The sequence below is a fragment of the Phoca vitulina genome, unplaced genomic scaffold, assembly GCF_004348235.1.
Source record: "Phoca vitulina isolate PV1807 unplaced genomic scaffold, GSC_HSeal_1.0 scaffold164, whole genome shotgun sequence".
NCBI lineage: Eukaryota > Metazoa > Chordata > Mammalia > Carnivora > Phocidae > Phoca > Phoca vitulina.
Window position 1 is genome coordinate 58,098 of NW_022589867.1, and position 20,332 is coordinate 78,429.

The window sequence follows — 20,332 nt, forward strand, 5'->3', positions numbered from 1 at the left end:
ATCAGACAGGAAGGTGAGGGAGGCTGGTATATTTAGCTATAAAATCTTATGTAATCAGCTGTAACAGGAAGAAACATGCCAGGAGAAAATGTTACAAAGGTGGAGAATAGGATAGGTGAGTGAGTAAACCCAGCTGCAGTATGGTAAAACATCTTTGAAGGAATGGATTTAACGTAATCACAACAGACAAAAGAGCTGCATGAACAGTCGTGTGTGCTGATTCTCAAAACAAAACAAAATCCCAAGATATAAACTCTCTTTCCTACAGTGAAACTGGGAATTCTTCCAAGATGACTTAAAATAACACTTACTGTTCAATTATCTTGTGGGGAAATAGTGATTATGTAGAGTTCCAAAACACAGCCAATTTGCCCACCTCCAGTGGAATTCAAAATACTTTGTTTAGTTAGTAAACAGTATTTATGGTGGTGTAGGTAGTTTAAACCCACAATCCAGGGGCTGTTATAAATATCTTCCTTTGGTCTGTGAGTCTATAAACTCTGCAAGTGTTCCTTTAATACTAGCGATTTTTCTAGAGATTATTGACAGAATGTACTTAAGATAGTAGGGCAAAACATGTTTCCTTTATTCAACAAACGTTTATTGAAATCCTGTGGGGCTGAGATTTTGCACAACTCCAGGGGATACCATTTCCATATAAATAGTGTGCTCTGGCCTTGTTAAGTATGCAGCCTGTGAGGCTGTACATGGTGGCTAGACCTACTATGCGCCAGACTTGATTCTAGGCACTGGGGATACGTCAATGAATAAGTCAGTCAAACATTTCTGGTCTCATGAAGCTGACATTCTAGTGGGGAAAAGATAGACAATAAATTTAATAAGTAAATAAAACATATCGTGATGATGATCAGTGCTTTACAGGAAAAAGGAGAAGGATAAGAATGTGGTGTGGAGGGTGTTATTTTGAAAAGGTGCAATTTAAGCAAAGACTCGAAGGAGGTGAAGGAGTAAACCATAAGACTCTGGTGGAAGAATACTAGGCTGTGGGAACAGCAAGTGCAAAAGCCCTGTGGTTGGACCACACTGTAAGAGGAAGAATGTGGGAGGAAATGTGGTCAGATTGGTAATGGGGCCAGATCCCATAAGATTGATATGAAATTCTAAGAACATGGCTTTGCCCGTGAGTGACATGAGAAAGCCATTGGAGGATTTTTTAACACAGTAGTGATGTGATCTGACATATTTTAGAAGGATTTGGAAGACTGCTTTGTTGAGAATTATTGCATTGGGCCAAGGTGAAGCAGGTGAAGCACTTCAGAGGCAAATGCAAAATCCAGGCAAGAGGTGATGAGGGGTTCCTACAGGGCTGTGAGAAGTGATCCTATTTTAGATATATTTTGAAGGTAGGGCCATCAGGATTTCTTGAGAGGTTAGTTTTTAAATACACACACCCACACCCATACTCGTGCAAACACACACACACACATAGACTCAAGGAGGCCTGGGTGGCTCAGTTGTTAAGCGTCTGCCTTCGGCTCAGGTCATGGTCCCAGGGTCCTGGGATCGAGTCCCACGTCGGGCTCCCTGCTCAGCGGGAATCCTGCTTCTCCCTCTCCCACTACCCCCTGCTTGTGTTCCCTCTCTCACTATGTCTCTCTCTGTCAAATAAATAAATAAAATCTTAAAAAAAAAAAAAGAAACTAAAAGGAACCAAGTGGTCATGATCAGATAAGGGGGATACTCTCAGTAGAGCAAGATTTTGAGATAGGATGAGCTCAAGAGCTCAGTGTGAGGTATTTTAAGTTTGAGATATCTATCAGACATCCAAGGGGATATTTTACTTAGGATTAGAAGCCTATTGTATATAACACATTAATATAAGAAATTTCAAAGTCTATAGTATATAAATATAAATATTGTTCCTTACATTGTTTAGTTCCAAGCCACTCACGACACAAGGGTTCTGGTGAGTTCTCTATAGCTACTTGCTTCCTGCTTGAAATGTAAAAGGAGTTTATGATGCAAAGAAATCACCCGGGAAGACTTCAAGTCTCCAGGAAGGAGGAAGACAGGTAAAGAGAGTTCATTTTTAGCTCCTGGTTGGGAAATACTGTTGCTATAAATTTAATAGTTAAACCCTTTGGCATGTGTTGAAAGGAAATTTTAGTTTCTAAGCTTCATTATGCTACCTCAGACTCCTTTGGCTGCCAGATGGCTTCCTTAAATAGGGGATGGCTAAACCCTCAAGGTCTTTCAGTTCCCTGATGTCGAGTCCACCAACCTCATTATTGCTAAAACATCTTAAGCCTATTGTTCTGTTTCATAAAAAGCCTGGAAATTAGCTTTTGTACTGTAAACAGATGAATCAAATAAAAGCTGATTCTGTTATGTTGACTCATCCAACATGCAGTTTTGCTAAAGTTAAAATCAAAAGTTGATATATTCAATTTAAAGCCTTGTGATGATATAAATTCTACATTCTTCGAAGGGAAGGAATGATTTTTAAGACCACCACATTTTTCTAAATCAAAGCCCATGAGATAGTACATTTCAACAAGGTGCTTAGGCAGATGGTTGTTTTATCAATGATAAAATTTGGAAAAATAACATTTATAAACTGTTTAATAGTTTATAAAGTACTTTTTATGTACACTGTCTTCTTTGATCCTTATAAATAGAGGTCAAGTGTTATAACTATTCCTGTTTTCCTATAAAAAAACAAGTCTAAGCGTCTAATTGGCAACAAAGTCTAGATCTGCACCTGTGTCCTTTCATTCCAAACCCCTGATTCTTTCTATCAGAGTAAGTTCTGTTTAGAACTCTTCTAGAGGACAGGTATTCATTGTTTGCCCATCCTATTAGCCATAAACAAATTAACAGTTTCCACCCATGCCACTTTGTATTCCCCAAATCCCTCTTCAGATGGAGCTAGACTGATGGAAAAGTTTCAGACAACTGGCCACCAGGAAGGTGTGCATATGTAAGCCCCATTCACTTTTGTAAATGAACTTTGTTCCAGGAACAGACATTCAGGCATCAACACAGTGGAAAGCTTTAAATTATAAGACAAGCTAGTGAGGCATGGAGAATTTTCACAGATCACTGAAGGTCTCCAGACATTTGGGAGTAGCAGATCTATCCCCTATGCAAGTCACAAAAGATGGGTGTGTGTGTGTGTGTGTGTGTGTTTGTAGGTATACACACAAATTTGTGTCCAGAGTGGGGGAAGGGAGAAAGAAGTCTGAGCTGGGGATATTTAAAGTGCCCTTTCTACTATAGACTTTTACTTATGATAAATAACAGAAACCATGGAAAAAATTTAGCCATAAAGATTATTTAAACTTAGTGGAAACGAAAAGGACAACTATGGTGTAACAAATGTAGGTGGATCAACACCAGGGTGGTTCATGGGGTTCTAAAAGATACTCGGTTCACTATTCTGCCCCTACTGGCTGCTTAGAGAAGGTCTTTGTTGGTAGGAGACATGATATTTTGCACATCTACATTAATAGTGTTGAGTGATGGTTTAATTATATGGCAATAACATAATAATTACTTATAAAAGTATTAAGTTTTTAGCTTAAAAGTGTAAGATTATTAGAGTCAGACTTCTAATGCCTTTCCAGAATCAAAAATTGGACTAAGTTACAAGTTAGTGAAAATAAAATGTAATGAAAGAACAAGAAGGAATATATATGTCATGGGTTTAAAATAAAAGCAAACTCTGAGAATAGACAAAGTAAGCATGTTAAATGGCACTGCCAGGATAACCTAATGGCAAGAGAATTTTATCTTTGGAAAAAGACATAAAGGATGATATTGGCTAATATTTAAAGGCCATAATGAAAGACAAAGACATGATTATTTTGGAAAAGGGATCAGAATAGCATTCTTGGCCAAGAAGAAGAAATGGACTGAAGCTAATCTAATATGCATGGAAGCTAATCGATGACAGATGAGAAATGGTTGAGAAACAGGCAGTGGAGAGAAGTAGGGAGGAACTTGTTATTAAAAATCCTGATTTTCTTCCTATGTATTTTTACACAGTGCTAAGGAGAGTACTTCACATATGCATAATGATTTAGTGTTTTTTTTTTTTAACAGTGGCTATGATTTATTTCTTTTTTTTAAAACAGTGGATATCGTCTATTTCTGTTTTTTTAAGTTTTTATTTCAATTCCAGTTAGTTAACATACAGTGTAATATTAGTTTCAGGTGTACAATATAGTGATTCAACCCTTCCATACGTCACCCTGTGCTCATCACAAGTGCCCTCCTTAATCCCATCACCTATTTCATCCATCCCCCCACCCCCACGTCCCCTCTGGTAACCATCAGTTTATTCTCTATAATTAAGAGTCTGTTTCTTGATTTGTTTCTCTTTCTCTTTTTTCCCTTTGCTTATTTTTTTGGTTTCTTACATTCCACATAATCATAAAATCATATAGTGTTTGTCTTTCTCTGAGTTATTTCACCTAGCATTATACTCTCTACATCCATCCATGTCTTTGCAAATGGTAAGATTTCATTCTTTTTTATGGCTGAATAATATTCCACATCTTCTTTATCCATTCATCAATAGATGGACACTTGGGCTGCTTCCATATCTTGGCTATTGTAGATTATACTGCTATAAACACAGGGGTGCATGTATCCCTTTGAATTAGTGTTTTTGTATTTTTTGGGTAAATACCCAGTAGTGTAATTACTGGATCATAGGGTAGTTCTATTTTTAACTTTTTGAGGAACCTCTATACTGTTTTCCAGAGTGGCTGCACCAGTTTGCATTCCCACCAACAGTGCAAGAGGGTTCCCCTTTCTCCGCATCCTTGACAGTATCTGTTGTTTCTTGTGTTGTTCATTTTAGCTATGTGGACAGGTGTGAGGTGATATCACAAAACAGTTTTGATTTGCATTCCCCTGATGATAAGTGATGATGAACATCTTTTCATGTGTCTGTTGGCCATATGGATGCCTTCTTTGGAGAAATGTCTGTTCATGTCTTTTGCCCATTTTTAAATTGGATTGTTTTTTGCATGTTGAGTGCCATAAGTTTTTTTTTTTTTTTTTTTGTAGGCTCCATGCCCAGCATGGAGCCCAGTGTGGGGCCCAAACTCATGACCCTGAGATCAAGACCTGAGCTGAAATCAAGAGTCAGATGCTTAACCAACTGAGCCACCAGGTGCCCCGAGTCTCATAAGTTCTTTATATATTTTGCATACTAACCCTTTATCAGATATGTCATTTGCAAATATCTTTTCCCATTCAGTAGGTTGCCTTTTAGTTTATTTGTTTCCTTCACTATGCAGAGGCTTTTTATTTTGATGTAGTCCTAATAGTTTATTTTTACTTTTGTTTCCCTTGCCTCAGGAGACATATCAAGAAAAAAATGCTATGGCTGATGTCAAAGAGGTTACTGCCAGTGTTCTCTTCTAGGATTTTGATGGTTTCTTGTCTCACATTAGGTCTTTAATCCATTTTGAATTTATTTTTGTGTATGGTGTAAGAAAGTTTCTTTTGCATGTAGCTGTCCAGTTTTCCCAACATCATTTGTTGAAGAAACTGTCTTTTTCCTGCTTTACTGAAGATTAACTGACTATATAGTTGTGGGCTTATTGCTGGTTTTCTATTCTGTTCCATTGATCTATGTGTCTATTTTTGTACCAGTACATACTGTTTTGATCACTACAGCATTGTAATATAACTAGAAATCTAGAATTGTGATGTCTTCAGCTTTTCTTTTCTTTTACAAGATTGCTTTGGCAATTCAGGGCCTTTTGGGGTTCTATACAAATTTTAGGATTGTATGTTCCAGCTTGAAGAATGCTGTTGGTATTTTGATAGGGATTGCACTAAATGTGTAGATTGCTTTGGGTAGTATAGACATATTAACAATATTTATTCTTCCAATCCGTGAGCATGGACTATCTTTCCATTTCTTTGAGTTATCTTCAATTTCTTTCATTAGTGTTTTACAGTTTTTCTAGTACAGAAAACTGCACTCTTTGGTTAGACTTATTCCTAGAGTGGTTTAGTATTTGAAGTGCTTTAATTTTTTTTTTTAACTAAACTACAGATTTTATTTGGATTTCACCAGTGAAGTGCTTTACTTTTATTCTCTCACAAGGTGCTCAAAACATTCCAGTTTGGTAGGAATGGCCCTCTCTTTGTGCTCCAGAGAGGTTGTGTGACTTTATCAAAGTCACCCAGCTAGTGGTGTGGAAACAGGGTAAAACCCTTGTGCTCTGGCTCCCGACTTACATGACAAATCCCTATGAGACAATGAAAAGGCAGATGTTAACTGTCATCTCTGTCCATGCAGAAATTTTAATTCAAAGTACTGAATGAAGTTGATCTTACTTTATAAAGTTTATATGACAATAGAATTAAATATTTTTTATAAATGCCAATTACCTTCTGCCGCTCTCCTCCTAGGATACTTAAAAAAAATATGTACACTTGGAACATCTTATCTCTGTTTTGCATTAATCTACCATATGCACATTACTTCTTAGCTCTGTAATCTTAGGCAAACTACTTAACATTTCCAAGTCCCAGTCCCCTCATTTGTAAAAGGAGTAATAATAGAGCTATTGTGAGTATTATGTGTTCAGCAAAGAAAGAGTACTCAGTACTTTTAAATATTGCAAATATCAGTAAATACCAAGTACTGTTATTTCCAACCTACATATGGCATAATCTTTGATATGTGTTATAGAATTGAATGTTTCTTATTCATCTAAAATTCTCTTCCATATCTCCTATAGACAAGCGGTTATATTTATAACACACATAGAGCTTTATTCATATTTTTCTTAGTTAAAAAGTTGAACTATAATATAAGCTCATATATAAATGGAATTTTTTATTGGCCATAACACATGTTCATTATACTTCTCTTCTTTACTTAAGGAACAAGTATGCACTAGTCCTTGCTGACACAAGAAATTACATCTCTCCCACTGGAAATACCCCTTGTTGCCAGACAGTTTTTGTTACACAAGTGACTGTTCTAAGGTTTTTGAGTCATATAATGAGCTCAGACTGTTCATGCAGCAGGCCTTTGGATTAGACAAACCGAGACAGTACATATCACCACAAGCTTCCAGGAAATGACTTTAAACATATCTCAATCCTTTGTATAATTGCTTCTGATAAGAATTGCATCATCTACATTTGAACATCCTGTGTGTACAATGGGGGCCTCAAAGTGACACAGAAGGGGGAGCAGACCACAGCTTTACTTACAGACAGAGGGGTGCTCTGCTGCTCTGCTTGGGAGTAATCTTGCATTTAAAATTATGCAGCTTGTTTGAGACTGTTAAAAAAACTCTAGAATTCTCAAAGCCACATCATCACTATTTCTAGAATAAAAGTCCACAGTGTAATAAAAGTATAATAAATAAAATGAGCAAAAGCATCAAGATCATTTTGTTAAAATCTTGTGCATCCCAATGTAAACTATGCCTATAAATTCTTAGAAACATGGGACATATGTGACAGCTGATGTTGTACTTGAAAAATAAGGAGTGTGGTTTAAGAAAACTCAGAGCCATAAGCGAGATGTCAGAAGGAAGGAAAGGGCTGAGAGATAGAGTTGGGGCTCAACAATACAGACTGTAAAGAAAGTCAAGGAGAACAGAGGAAAAACTATCCAAACAGCAGTTTCAGAACAAGCAGTAAGAGAGTAAAGGAAATAAAAGGGTGTGTGTGTGTGTGTGTGTGTGTGTGGTGTGTGTGTGTGTATGTGTGAGAGAGAGAGAGAGAGTGTGTGTTATATAAGTCCAAGAGAAAAAGACTCACAGTTATAAAGGAATTCACAGTAATCCCACTTTCTTTGCCCAAAGTTAACTTGATTAGTATCAGGAGGAAAGTTAATGTTTAAACAGTCCTTCCCACATCTGCTACTTCCATAATGTCTGTGCAGTTGTCATAAATTAGGAGTGGAGAAGGGCACAGTGCCAATCGTCAAAACAAATAGGCAATTCTGGATTCCAAGTTTCATATTATTTTCCTTGAGCCTGAGAGTTGTGAGGGCTGCCTGTCCTCACAGGGGGACACGCCATCCGCTGGATCCTCACTCCAGCCCTGCAGGGGGACACACCATCCGCTGGATCCTGCCACAGCCCTGTCCTCCGTGGCAAGGCACCTGGGCAGGGCCAGGCTAATGAGAGAAGGACCAGGAGCAAATCTTGTCCCTCAAGTGTCCCACGCTTTGGGAGGAGAGAATGAGCTCTTAATAGTAAGATAATACAGTTACGACACTGAAAGGTCACCCATACTATTAACCACACGGGGCTGGCCTTTATTACATCTCTGCCAGCTCTGCATATCAGTCTTCCGCTTTGACTCTACTCCACACTCCTTCAAAGGTAAGGTTGATGTTTTCTACTTTGCACCTCACACAGGGTCCAGCGTGTGGTGGATTAGCAGATGCTGTCCATGACGTGGCCTCTTCTGCTTCTTTGCTGTAACAAGGCCAGCACAGTGAAAGGGCAGACTGGCATGCCAGGCCAGCTTTGGGTCTCTTTCCTTCCAGCTTTTCACTGCCACAGGATTTAGCCTCTCAGGTAAGACAGGTACTCTCCCTTCTCCTCTTCTTGTGTGCTGGGGTATGCTCTTACCAGCTGGTGTTATAGACAGGCTTGAGGGTAGTAAGACTAACATTACACCTTACCAGAAAGCTCTACACTGGAGTTAAAAGCACTAGTCCAACCAACAATAGAGCGATGCCTTGTTCCCCAGTAGTCATTGTCTTGTGTTTATACATCTTTCAGGAATGTCATGAGAAGGCCGCAGAAGGACTTAGGAATGTCTACTGTCCTTGGTCTGGACATAACCTGATCAGCACCAGAATCTCATCATAAGTTGCTAATACACTCATCTTTTAACAATGTTTTGCATGCTCAGAGAGAATCATGGAGAGAGAAAGGATGTATGGTTATCTCTCACTTTCCTGGGACTCTGCCTCCTAGATTCCTGTCAACATTTTGTCCCTGTTGGTCTTGCTCAACTTCCAACCTGCAATGTGGCCAGTAGTTGAGTTACCTTCCGATCCTTGGTAGGCTTATCATCTCTAATAGCATCTCCTACTGATGGTGGCTCTTTCTCCCAGGCTGACCTTGTCCCAGAAAGAGCAACCTTTCTTTACCTTGTCACTTAAAAAGAACAATTGTGTAAGACTGTTGAATCACAGACCTGTACCTCTGAAACAAATAATACATTATATGTTAAAAAAAAAAAAAAAAAGAAGAAAGTAGGAAGGGAAAAATGGAGGGGGGGGGAATTGGAGGGGGAGATGAACCATGAGAGACTATGGACTCTGAGAAACAAACTGAGGGTTCTAGAGGGGAGGGGGGTCGGGGGATGGGTTAGCCTGGTGATGGGTATTAAAGAGGGCGTGTATTGATTGGAGCACTGGGTGTTATACACAAACAATGAATCATGGAACACTACATCAAAAACTAATGATGTATGGTGATTAACATAACATAATAAAATAAATTTAAATAAATAAATAAATAAAAAGAACAACTGCAAGCTTGATGGCAGATGGTCCTCAGCAAGGCCACACTTACGAAGCAGACCATCAGAGTCCCTCCAAAGGTCTTGTTCAGCTCACACTTAAGTCAAACGACTATAGTTCACTTTGTAGAGTACCTCAGGTGAATCATTTGGAAATAGGACTTTCATTCAGTCAATCAACTCATAACATTCTGGGTTCTGAGTACGTGCCATTGAAACAAACAATGTGCCTCTCTTCAGAGACAGGGCAGAAGACAGACAACGAGCATATAAACAAATAAAGGTGATTTCAGATACTAATAACTACTACCCAGAAAATAAATCAGCATGGAAGGCAGGAGAGTGGCTGGGAGGTGTGCTGCAGTCCTTGTTTAGGAAGACACGCTCTGAAAGGTTTCTATGAGGAGGAGACATTTGAGCTGAGACTGAAAAATGGAAACTGAGCAGCCAAGTGAAGATCCTGGGAAGGCTGCTCCTTCCAGGAGAAAGGCATGTGCAGAAGCTTTGACGTAGTAATGAGCTTAGTATGTTCAAGGGACAGACAGAAGACACAATTCATGGAGCACAAGGGTGAGGGGATGAATTATGAGATGGGACAGGCAGACTGAGACCAGATCATGGAAGATCATTTAAGGAATTTTAATGTGTTCTAATTGCAGTAGGAAGCCACAGAGGGTTTTAGTCTAGGCAGTAACATTATTTGAATCACGTATTTAAGAGTCCACAAGGCTGCCCTGAGGGGTAAGAAGGGAAGCAGGGGGTGGGGTGAGAAGTGGTTGCCACAGTACCCACAAGGGCTCATTGGCTTTGAGCAGGGGCTGTAGGGAAGACGGGGGAAACCAATGGTCTGCTATCACATGTATTTTGGTGGTGGTGTCAACAGGACTGGCTAATGGATGAGATATGGGGGGGCATGACAGAAAAAGAGGAGTCGAGGATTTTTGGTCTCATCAGCTGGTGCAAAAAATCAGATATTTGTTTAAGTTTGCTATGTTAAGCTTGGTATGTCTAGTAGGCATTCATGTAGTGATGGTTCTTATGGGTGTCTACAGTTCAGGAAAGAATCGGGGCTGGACATAAAAAATTGTGGGTCATCAGCAACTTCATCTTCTAGATTCCAAGGTCAAACTATACCAACCATAACATCTTTCTAGCCTTTTGACTACAGTTTATTGTTATCAAAGCATAATAATATAATTGTTAGAGATGCCCTCTCATATCCCAAATGATGTCAATAATTGCTACACTTTGGGTCTTCAACCAGATCATTCTTATCCTTCCGGATGACTGACAAACTGCAGCGTATCTTACTTTCCAAGTCTCCTCATATTAGTTAATGCTTTTCTCCTGACTATTCATCTCCTCCCCTTAAGACCCACCTCATGATTCACCTCCTTCAAGATGCCGTCTGAAACACAATACCCTCTTGAGTGATAATTTCATTTTGTTTCTTTATCACACAGATGGGGATGCTCCAAAATGTGAATAATTTGGATTTTAAATGTGTCTTTGAATTTAATTTTTTGAGCGTCAAACATAAGTTCTCACAGAAAAAAAGATTATTAATTATAGCTCTTACTTGATAAGTCAACAATAGCCTATTCAATCGTTGGAAAGAACTCTAAAGGATCCAGATTGGAAGCTCCAGGGGTAAGTCTGGAACCTTCTGCTGGAACAGGGAGTTAAGGTTCCAGTGATAGGACTCTTGTGACCAGTGAACATCAAGACTGGCAAGAGAGGAGCTACAGTTCTACCTAAAGACAACTTTCAGAATTATCTGAATACCCCTGCATGGATTTTCAATATTTTTATGGGAAATTTAAGCCAGCAATGGGAGTATATAGTTCCATATCCATGAAGGTAATGTGTTTAAATGTAACCATTACACAGCATCAAAAAACTGGGGGCACTTTCATGCAGAAACAAATGATGCAGATGCACTAGAGAAAGGCAACTTTATAATTTTGCACAAAGGCTTGTGAGGGTCCTGTGCCACACAGTGGAGGGAAGGTTGACTTAGAATGAAGCCAGTAGATAAAGCCTTGATGAAGGAAAAAATTTAGGGAAAAATTCTAGAAATCTAGAAATGGCCAAGAGGCAGCATCAGCTAGCTGACCATTTACAAAGCTCAATGGTGGATACCAGTTTACAGAATAAGAAATGAAGACAACTGTATCTATCTATCTATCTATCTATCTATCTATCTATCTATCTATCATCTACCTATCTATCATCTATCATCTACTTATCTACCTATCTATCCATCCACCCACCTATCTATCCCTTTCTTCCTCCTTCCCTCCTTCCATCTGTTAATTAAATGGTCAAAACTGCTACTATGAATTTACTATGGAATATATAGGAAAAGTTTTCTATCTAGGTTTTTTTTTTAAAGATTTTATTTATTTATTTGACAGAGAGAGAGAGATAGCAAGAGCAGGAACACAAGCAGGGGGGGTGGGAGAGGGAGAAGCAGGCTCCCTGCTGAGCAGGGAGCCCGATGCGGGCCTTGATCCCAGGACCCTGGGATCATGACCCGAGCCCAAGGCAGACGCTTAACGACTGAGCCACCCAGGCGCCCCTCTATCTAGGTTTTTAAAAAGTACCATTACACCATCTCATTAATTATCAATCTGAAAGTTACCAACTCTCAAGGACAAATTCTTCATTTAAGGATATTTGAGGGCTATCTATTAATAATACATTCATGTACCAATTTGAACAAGCTATTAGAGTTAAATATTAAATTTATTTACTATTTTTATTTAAATCATAAAAAGAATATTCTTACCAGTTGCCTTTTGGATTTATAAACTGCTGCACTGCATAGCCAAACTGTTCACTTGAAGGACCGGAAAATATCTTGGCTTCTAGGAGACCAACATTGTATGCCATACAACAATTTAAAATGCCTATTAAGAAAGATGAAAACATAGTCCATATTTACAATTTGTGAATATAAGTTTGTAATATAATTCCCAAAGGCCACTTAAAAACTTGTTTTATATAATAATTATTCTTCTTACTAGTGTTTACCAAGAAATAATAGCTACTGCTTTTTAAGTACTTATTTGTGGCTCTGGTACCATGCTAAATACTTTATATGCATGATTCATTATCTCATTCAACCTCATAGCATCCTTAGGAGATGATTATTAATATTATATTTGTTTTGCAGAGATTTCTAAGGTTTCTGGAGATAAGTATGTCTCACAGGTGGAAAGGAATAAGGGTAAGGGCAGGATTTGAACACAGGGCTGTCGGATTCAATAGCTTGAATTCTAAAACCACATATTACCTCTAGAGACTCTTTTTTTTTTTTTTTAAAGATCTTATTTATTTATTTGAGAGAGAGAGAATGAGAGAGAGAAAGCACATGAGAGGGGGGAGGGTCAGAGGGAGAAGCAGACTCCCCGCCGAGCAGGGAGCTTGATGTGGGACTCGATCCAGGGACTCCAGGATCATGACCTGAGCTGAAGGCAGTTGCTTAACCAACTGAGCCACCCAGGCGCCCCACCTCTAGAGACTCTTAAGTAACTTCAATTCTGTTTGTCCTTCCTAACACAATAAGGCTCCAATCTGCCCAAGGGCAGAAGCTGAAGGCTATTTACTTTTTCTCCTAAATTCCCCTGAAGATTTTGATATGGATTCTATATGAAATATCTGTTGGAAATGCATGGTTTCTTCAAAGGAGGAAGAAAAATAACAGCTCCTTGAAAATTATATCATTTTCTTTCAGAAGAGATCATTTTTGAGGATGAAAATGTAGGGGATGGTGTCCTATCACTTTTATTCCACTGAGAACTGTCAAAAGTGGTTTTGGTTTTTGATGCTTCTTTCTCAGTGCTCAAGAAACGATAATCATTTTCAAAAACAACAAAGACTTTGATAGGATAAGGCCCTGATAGACTTTTTGAAAAACCTTATTTGTGATGGAAAGGGAATAGGGGAACGAGTAAGGTTGATGGCTGTCAGACCTTCACTCTGGAGAAAGCAAGCTGTGTGGATATAAATGCCATCTGTGGAGACGGGGGTACACTTCATGCTGTCTGCCATCAGTGTTTATTTTTGCAGACACTGAAGGCAGAAGTGGGTTCTTTGAAACTGACATCCAAGTTCTATTAATATGTGTTTCCGTGAGAGAATATCCCACTTTCTGGGCAGGAATGAAAGTACAGAGTATTTCATAAATCTATTGTTTCAGGCATGGAAAGGCTGGAGGAAGAGGGCCTGCTCCTCCATGGGGCCTGGGTACTTCTGGGAGCTGATTCTGCACAGTGCACCAAAGGAATTATGAAGTCAGTGATAAAGCTTTGGGGACTTAAGGTAGTTAACGTGCTTCTCTATGTGCCAAAGTCATTCTACCACAGATCTCTTCATTCAAGAGAGCTCAGCTCATTATTTATTAGAAATGTCACCCAGGAAGAAAAGGACAAAGAGTAATTTTGAAATACTCTGTGATAAAATCTGCATAGCTCTACATTTGCAAATTTTCTCCTTAACATCTATTTTTCACATGTACCATTCTTCCTTCTTATTTTTCAGGAAATAAAATGCAGAAGAAAATAACGTAGCAAATTAATCATGGAATGAGAATTGACATTCAGAATACTGGTGTTTTCAAACAACAGTTTAACTTCACCCCATTGTGCAGAACTCAATAAATGCTATTTAATTATGTTACCAATTATCTAACATACTAGTAAAAGCTTGGGGAGATGATGTCAAATGCTCCTCCTTTTCTAATATCTAATGCTGGAAAGGCCATATATGATGTAATGGCATCATTTTAATTAATTAGAACCATTAATTAGACCTCAGCAGATCATGTAATGACACAAAATCACATTGAAATTCATTTTATCATCTAGCAGTTAAATTTCAATTTATATGTGTTATATATAAATATATACTTTATATATTAATATATAAATATATACATATATGTATGTGTATATACACATATACACATGTATGTATATATATATACATATATAAAATATTATTCAAAAATATAAATCAGATCATTTCATTTCTCTTCCAAAAATATCCCAGTATCTTTTATTTATTATTTTTTTTCTTAAGTATAATTAACATACAGTATTATAATAGTTTCAGGCATACAACATAATTCAACAGTTCTATACATTATTCAGTGCTGATCTCCGTAAGTGTGCTCTTAGTCCTTTGTATCTATTTCACCCATCCCCTAGTCCACTTTGCCTACCTCCCCTTTGGCAACTACCAGTTTGTTCTCTGTGTTTAAGAGTCCACTTTTCTGTTTGTCTCTTTTTTTTCTTTGTTCATTTGTTTTGTTACTTAAATTCCACATATGAACAAAATCATACGATATTTGTCTTTCTTAGACTGATTTATTTCACTTAGCATTATATACTCTAGGTCCATCCATGTTGTTGCAAATGGGAAGATTTCATTCTTTTTTTTATGTCCAACTAATATTCCATAGTAGTATTTATATATATGTGTGTGTATAAAAATGTGTGTATATATATACATGTACATGTATATATGTATATATAAATATACATACACACATACCACATCTTCTTTATCCATTCATCTATTGATGGACACTTGGGTTGCTTCCATATCTTGGCTATTGTAAATAATGCTGCAATAAACATTGGGATACATGTATCTTTTCTAATTTGTGTTTTTGTATTCTTTGGGTAAATACCAGTAGTGGAATTACTGGATCAATGGTAACTCTATTTTTAATTTTTTGAGGAAGCTCCATACTGTTTTCCACAGTGGCTGCACAAAATTACATTCCCACAACAGTGCATGAGGGTTCCTTTCTCTCCACATCTTTGCCAACCCTTGTTGTTTCTTGTGTTTTTGATTTTAGTCATTCTGACAGGCGTGAGCTAGTACCTCATTGTAGTTTTGATTTGCATTTCCCTGATGATGAGTGATGTTGAGCATCTTTTCATGTGTTTGTTGGCCATCTGTATGTCATCTTTGGAGAAATGTCTGCTCATGTCTTCTGCCCATTTTTAATTGGATTTTTTTTTTTTTTTTTTTTTGGTGTGGAGTTTTAGAAGTTCTTTACACACACACACACACACACCCTTATTGGGTATATCACTTGCAAATATCTTCTCGTATTCAGTGGATTGTCTTTTTGTTTTCTTGATGGTTTCTTTCACTGTGCAGAAGCATTTTATTTTGGTATAGTCTCAATAGTTTAATTTTGCTTTTATTTCCTTTCCCAGGGGAGACATATCTGGAAAAACGTTTCTACAGTGATGTCAAACAAATTGCTGCCTATGTTTTCTTCTAGGAATTTTATTTTTTCAGGTCTCACATTTAGGTCTTTCAACCATTTTGAGTTTATTTTTGTGTATGGTGTAAGAAAATGGTCCAGTTTCCTTCTTGTGCAAGTAGCTGTTCAGTTTTTCCAACACTATTTGTTGAAGAGGCTGTCTTTTTCCTATTTTATGTTCTTGCCTCCTTTGTCATAGAAATATCCCAATGTCTTATCAGTACACTGAGAATAAAATCCAATTTTCTTACCATGGTTTCAAAGGTCATTCATGATGTGACCTTGTGTATCTGGTGACTTCACTTTCGCCACCCTCCTTCCTCACTATGTCTCAGCCACACTGGCTTTCCTTCTGCTCTTTGAGCACAAGCAGCTCATTCTGCTTATGCCCTTTGCAGCTGCTTAACCCACTGCTTACAACATTTTCTTCCCAGCTCAGCATCTATGTCTTGGCATCTATTATTTAGGTCTCTGCTCTCCTCGTAGAGACTTCCCCTGACTCCTCTATCTAGCAGCAACATTCTACTCCATCAATATACCATTATCACAGCACCAATTACCTGAAATTATCTTATGTATCTGCATTATTTTGTGTCTGTCTCTGCCTAGTAAGACCTAAACTCCTTGTAAGCTCAGATTTTATTTCATTTATTCACTCTTATTTTCTCAACACCTAGTATAGTTCACTTGTTGAATGAAATGAATTTTTAATTAATATATGCTCTTCAATGATAATTTGGAATATAGAGAAATTTAGAGGAAGAAAGATCACTCATAGCCATATCATTTTAATGCAAGTGCAGTGAATTTGTATATATTTCCTTCCAACATTTTTTCCTCATTTAAACTATAAACTTGTATCATACTATTTCTTAATGCTTATGTCTGCATACCTATTCAGAATCATTTTGACTCATTTGATCCCCCATGAAACCTTGTGAAGAAGCAAAATGTAGCTATTATTACCAATGTATAAATAAGGAGGTTAGATACCATTCTTGCTCAGTGTCACACAATTGGTGGCTGAGCTCTGAGTCTGGGTCTGGCTCATTTTCTCAACCTTACTGTCCAGAACTTCCTTCATAAATGGTCTGCTCATTTCCTCACTAAATATATCATTTTCCATTGCCAGTCCTTATTCCATTGATCCTAAATCTCTTCTTTCCTGCTAATTCAATCCTCCCCTCAAGACCATGCCTCTTTTGATAAACCTGGACAATCTCAGTTCACTATACTTATTTCTCTTCAGATATATATCTACAACTCACTATGTCATCATTTCACACTTAGCCTGTGATAGCTAATTAGCTTATGTAAATTTATTTATTTATTTATTTAAAGATTTTATTTATTCATTTGAGAGGGAGAGAGACAGAGAGACCACAAGCAGGGGTAGTGGGAGAGGGAGAAGCAGGCTTCCTACTGAGCAGGGAGCCCGATGCGGGACTCAATCCCAGGACCTGGAGATCATGACCTGAGCCGAAGGCAGATGCTTAACCATCTGAGCCACTCAGGCTCCCCTAGCTTATGTAAATTGAATGTATGTATTCTGTCTAATTCAATGCCTATTCCTTCTTTACAGTCCAATTGTGTATAGAAATATGTTTCTATATCTGTTCTTATAACTTAACTGGATGGTATGGAAAATAACAACCATATTTGGTTCATCGTGTTCCCTTCTCCCACAACCATGCCCATATGTCTGAACCCACTGATAAATGGATCATTCAATACATATTTATCTAGCTCCTTTGTGCCAGGCATTTTCTAGTCCCTGGGGATATAGCAATGAACAAAACAGACAAGATCCCTGTTGTCTTTGAGTTTCCTTCTGGTAATTTGAGTAAAAAACAAATAATTACATCATAATGGGATGAGTATTAAATTTCAGAGAACTACAAAGAACCCTAAACCAAAAGTTGAGAGAAGGGTAAATCTAAGTTTGAAGGTTTCATGGAAGAGGTGGCAATTAATCTGGACCTTGGAGGATGAGCTGAAATTCACGACATAAAGGGGAAGGCAAAGGTCATTCCAGGCACAAGGAACATCCTGCTCAGCCATATAGAGATGTGACAGAGCAGCTCTATTTTTGACTTTTTGAGGAACCTCCATTCTGTTTTCCAGAGTGGCTGCACCAGCTTGCATTCCCACCAACAGTTACCCTACGACCCAGCAATTGCACTACTGGGTATTTACCCCAAAGATACAAATGTAGTGATCCGAAGGGACGCCTGCACCCTAATGTTTATAGCAGCAATGTCCGCAATAGCCAAACTATGGAAAGAGCCCAGATGTCCATTGACAGATGAATGGATAAAGAAGATGCAGTACACACACACATACACACACACACACACACACACACACACACACACACAGGAATATTATGCAGCCATCAAAAATGAAATCTTGCCATTTGCAATGATGTGGATGGAACTAGAGGGTATTATGCTAAGTGAAATAAGTCAATCAGAGAAAGACAATTATATGATCTCAGATATGTGGAATATAAGAAAAAAAACCCAGAAGATCATAAGGGAAGAGAGGAAAAATAAAATAAGATGAAACCAGAGAGGGAGACAAACCATAAGAGACTCCAAACTGAGGGTTGCTGGAGGGGAGGTGGTTAGGGGGATGGGGTAACTGGGTAATGGAAATTAAGGAGGACACGTGATGTAATGAGCATTGGGGTATCATATAAGACTGATGAATCACACGCCTGTACCTCTGAAACCAATAATACATTATATGTTAATTAATTGAATTTAAATAAAAATGTTTTTAATTAAAAAAAAGAGATGTGAAAGAGAAGAGTATGGGATAAAAAACTGGCACAGAAAGTCATAGATTGTTCCATTAATTTATATATTTCCAGTTCTATGTTAGATGCAGTGAGTTTCAAGGTGACTTGAGCTTTGCCCTGCCAGGGATATATCATTACCCAAAGTGTAAATCGTCCCTCCTTGTCCTTAAGTGAATGCCTGTGAGTGCAATAATAGTGCCGCAAACTCAACATATTTAACAAAGGTACTTTGTTGTGCATTTGTTGACAGTAATGAAGTCCAAGTACTCCAGTGAATCTCAGTAAAATTTACTGCAAATATAAGCACTGTATCCCCTGGAAGTCTAACTCATTTCCTCTATGTCCACAATCCTTGTTGATTATAACCTGGCTTGTTGCCATTTTCATATCCATAGGCAAACCAGATAGATAAATCACCTTGATTAATGCAGAATTCGTTTATCTTCCATTCATTTAAAATTTTTTTGAGAACCGCCTGCCCTGAGAATTCCTGCTTATCTCTGAAATAAGTGGGGAGCCTTAAAATTTAAGAATTAGCTTCAGCAAATATGAAATTAGTTCTCCCACTTTATTCTGGAACCCAATTTTAAGTTATAAGATAATTCAAAAGAGAAATATATGTTTGGTGATCAGATTAGTTAACCCAGTTTTGTTCTCATAATGTAGTGAAGCTCAGATAGGAAAAAAAATATTTCGAAAACCAGAGCAGAAATAAATATAAAACAGAACAGGTCATTCTATATTCAACAACAAAAATTTGGCAGCAGAAGTTTATTGACTTCCAAAATATCATTATAAGAGATTAATGATACATATTTGTAGTAAAAGATGGCAGAAGGAGGGTCTAATTTGTGTGGTCAATGCAAAATTTAAACATGTCTACATATGTTGACGGGCTGGTGGGGCAGGCTTTGCGTGGAAAGGCTTCACTTGCAAAAAGGTCCAAGGAAATATAAGGGAAGAAATTTATGTTAAGAGAAGAGAGTCAAGGCCAAAAGCAAGAGGCAGATTTGGGAAGAGTGTGGTGTTTTTAACTAGGGCACTCAGATTGCACTTTGGCCCATTCCTGCAGATGTATGCTGGCATTTCACGGGGGAAATATCTCTGTTAACCAGTAAACAAAAACATAAGAACTCTTCCAGTGATAAAATAACTAAGTCATGGAGATGTAATGTACAGCATGGTGAGTACAGTTAAAAACACTGTATTGTATATTTGACAGTTGTTAAGAAAGTAAATCTTGAAAGTTCCCATCGTAAGAAAAAACTTTGTAATTATGTGTGGTGATGGATATGAACTAGACTTATTGTGGAGATAATTTCACAATACATACTTATATAGAATCATTATGTTGTACACCTAAAAGTAATATAATGTTATATGTCAATTACATCTCAATAAAAAAATAAAATCTAAATTAATCATTATATAGATAGATATAGATATAGATGTAGATCTATAAACTGGTCCTCCTCAGAAGCTGCAGAGGGTTGGCAGGTGCAGGGGCACAGAGCAGTGAGTCAGGCATTGCGGGGGCAGCCGGAAGGTGTAGAAGTCACCAAGACACAGGGGAACACTCGTAGGGGACAGCAACAGTTGCCAGGAAAACTGGGCTTAAGAGTCCAGGAGAAACACTCTCATCTAAATCAGGGACAGGGGAGACTCCAGGTGTGGTCTGTCCTGGAGCAAAATTTCTCTCCATCTGTGGTTCTATGAACCTTGAAAAACAGAGTTGTCTGCTTCTAAAATATAGTGGT

General features: G+C 37.9%; 1 protein-coding gene across 1 annotated transcript in view; it reads right to left on the reverse strand.

The window, feature by feature from the left end:
- The window catches only part of LOC116628984 (integrin alpha-2-like), a 74,941-nt gene extending 58,043 nt beyond the window's left edge, over positions 1 to 16,898 (reverse strand). The window contains exons 1-2 of the mRNA XM_032399282.1: positions 16,838 to 16,898; positions 12,278 to 12,398 (exon numbers count right to left, since the gene is read on the reverse strand). Coding sequence (XP_032255173.1) covers positions 12,278 to 12,398; positions 16,838 to 16,898 — 182 coding nt within the window. The remainder of the gene's footprint in view (positions 1 to 12,277; positions 12,399 to 16,837) is intronic.
- Between the last annotated feature and the right edge of the window lie 3,434 nt (positions 16,899 to 20,332).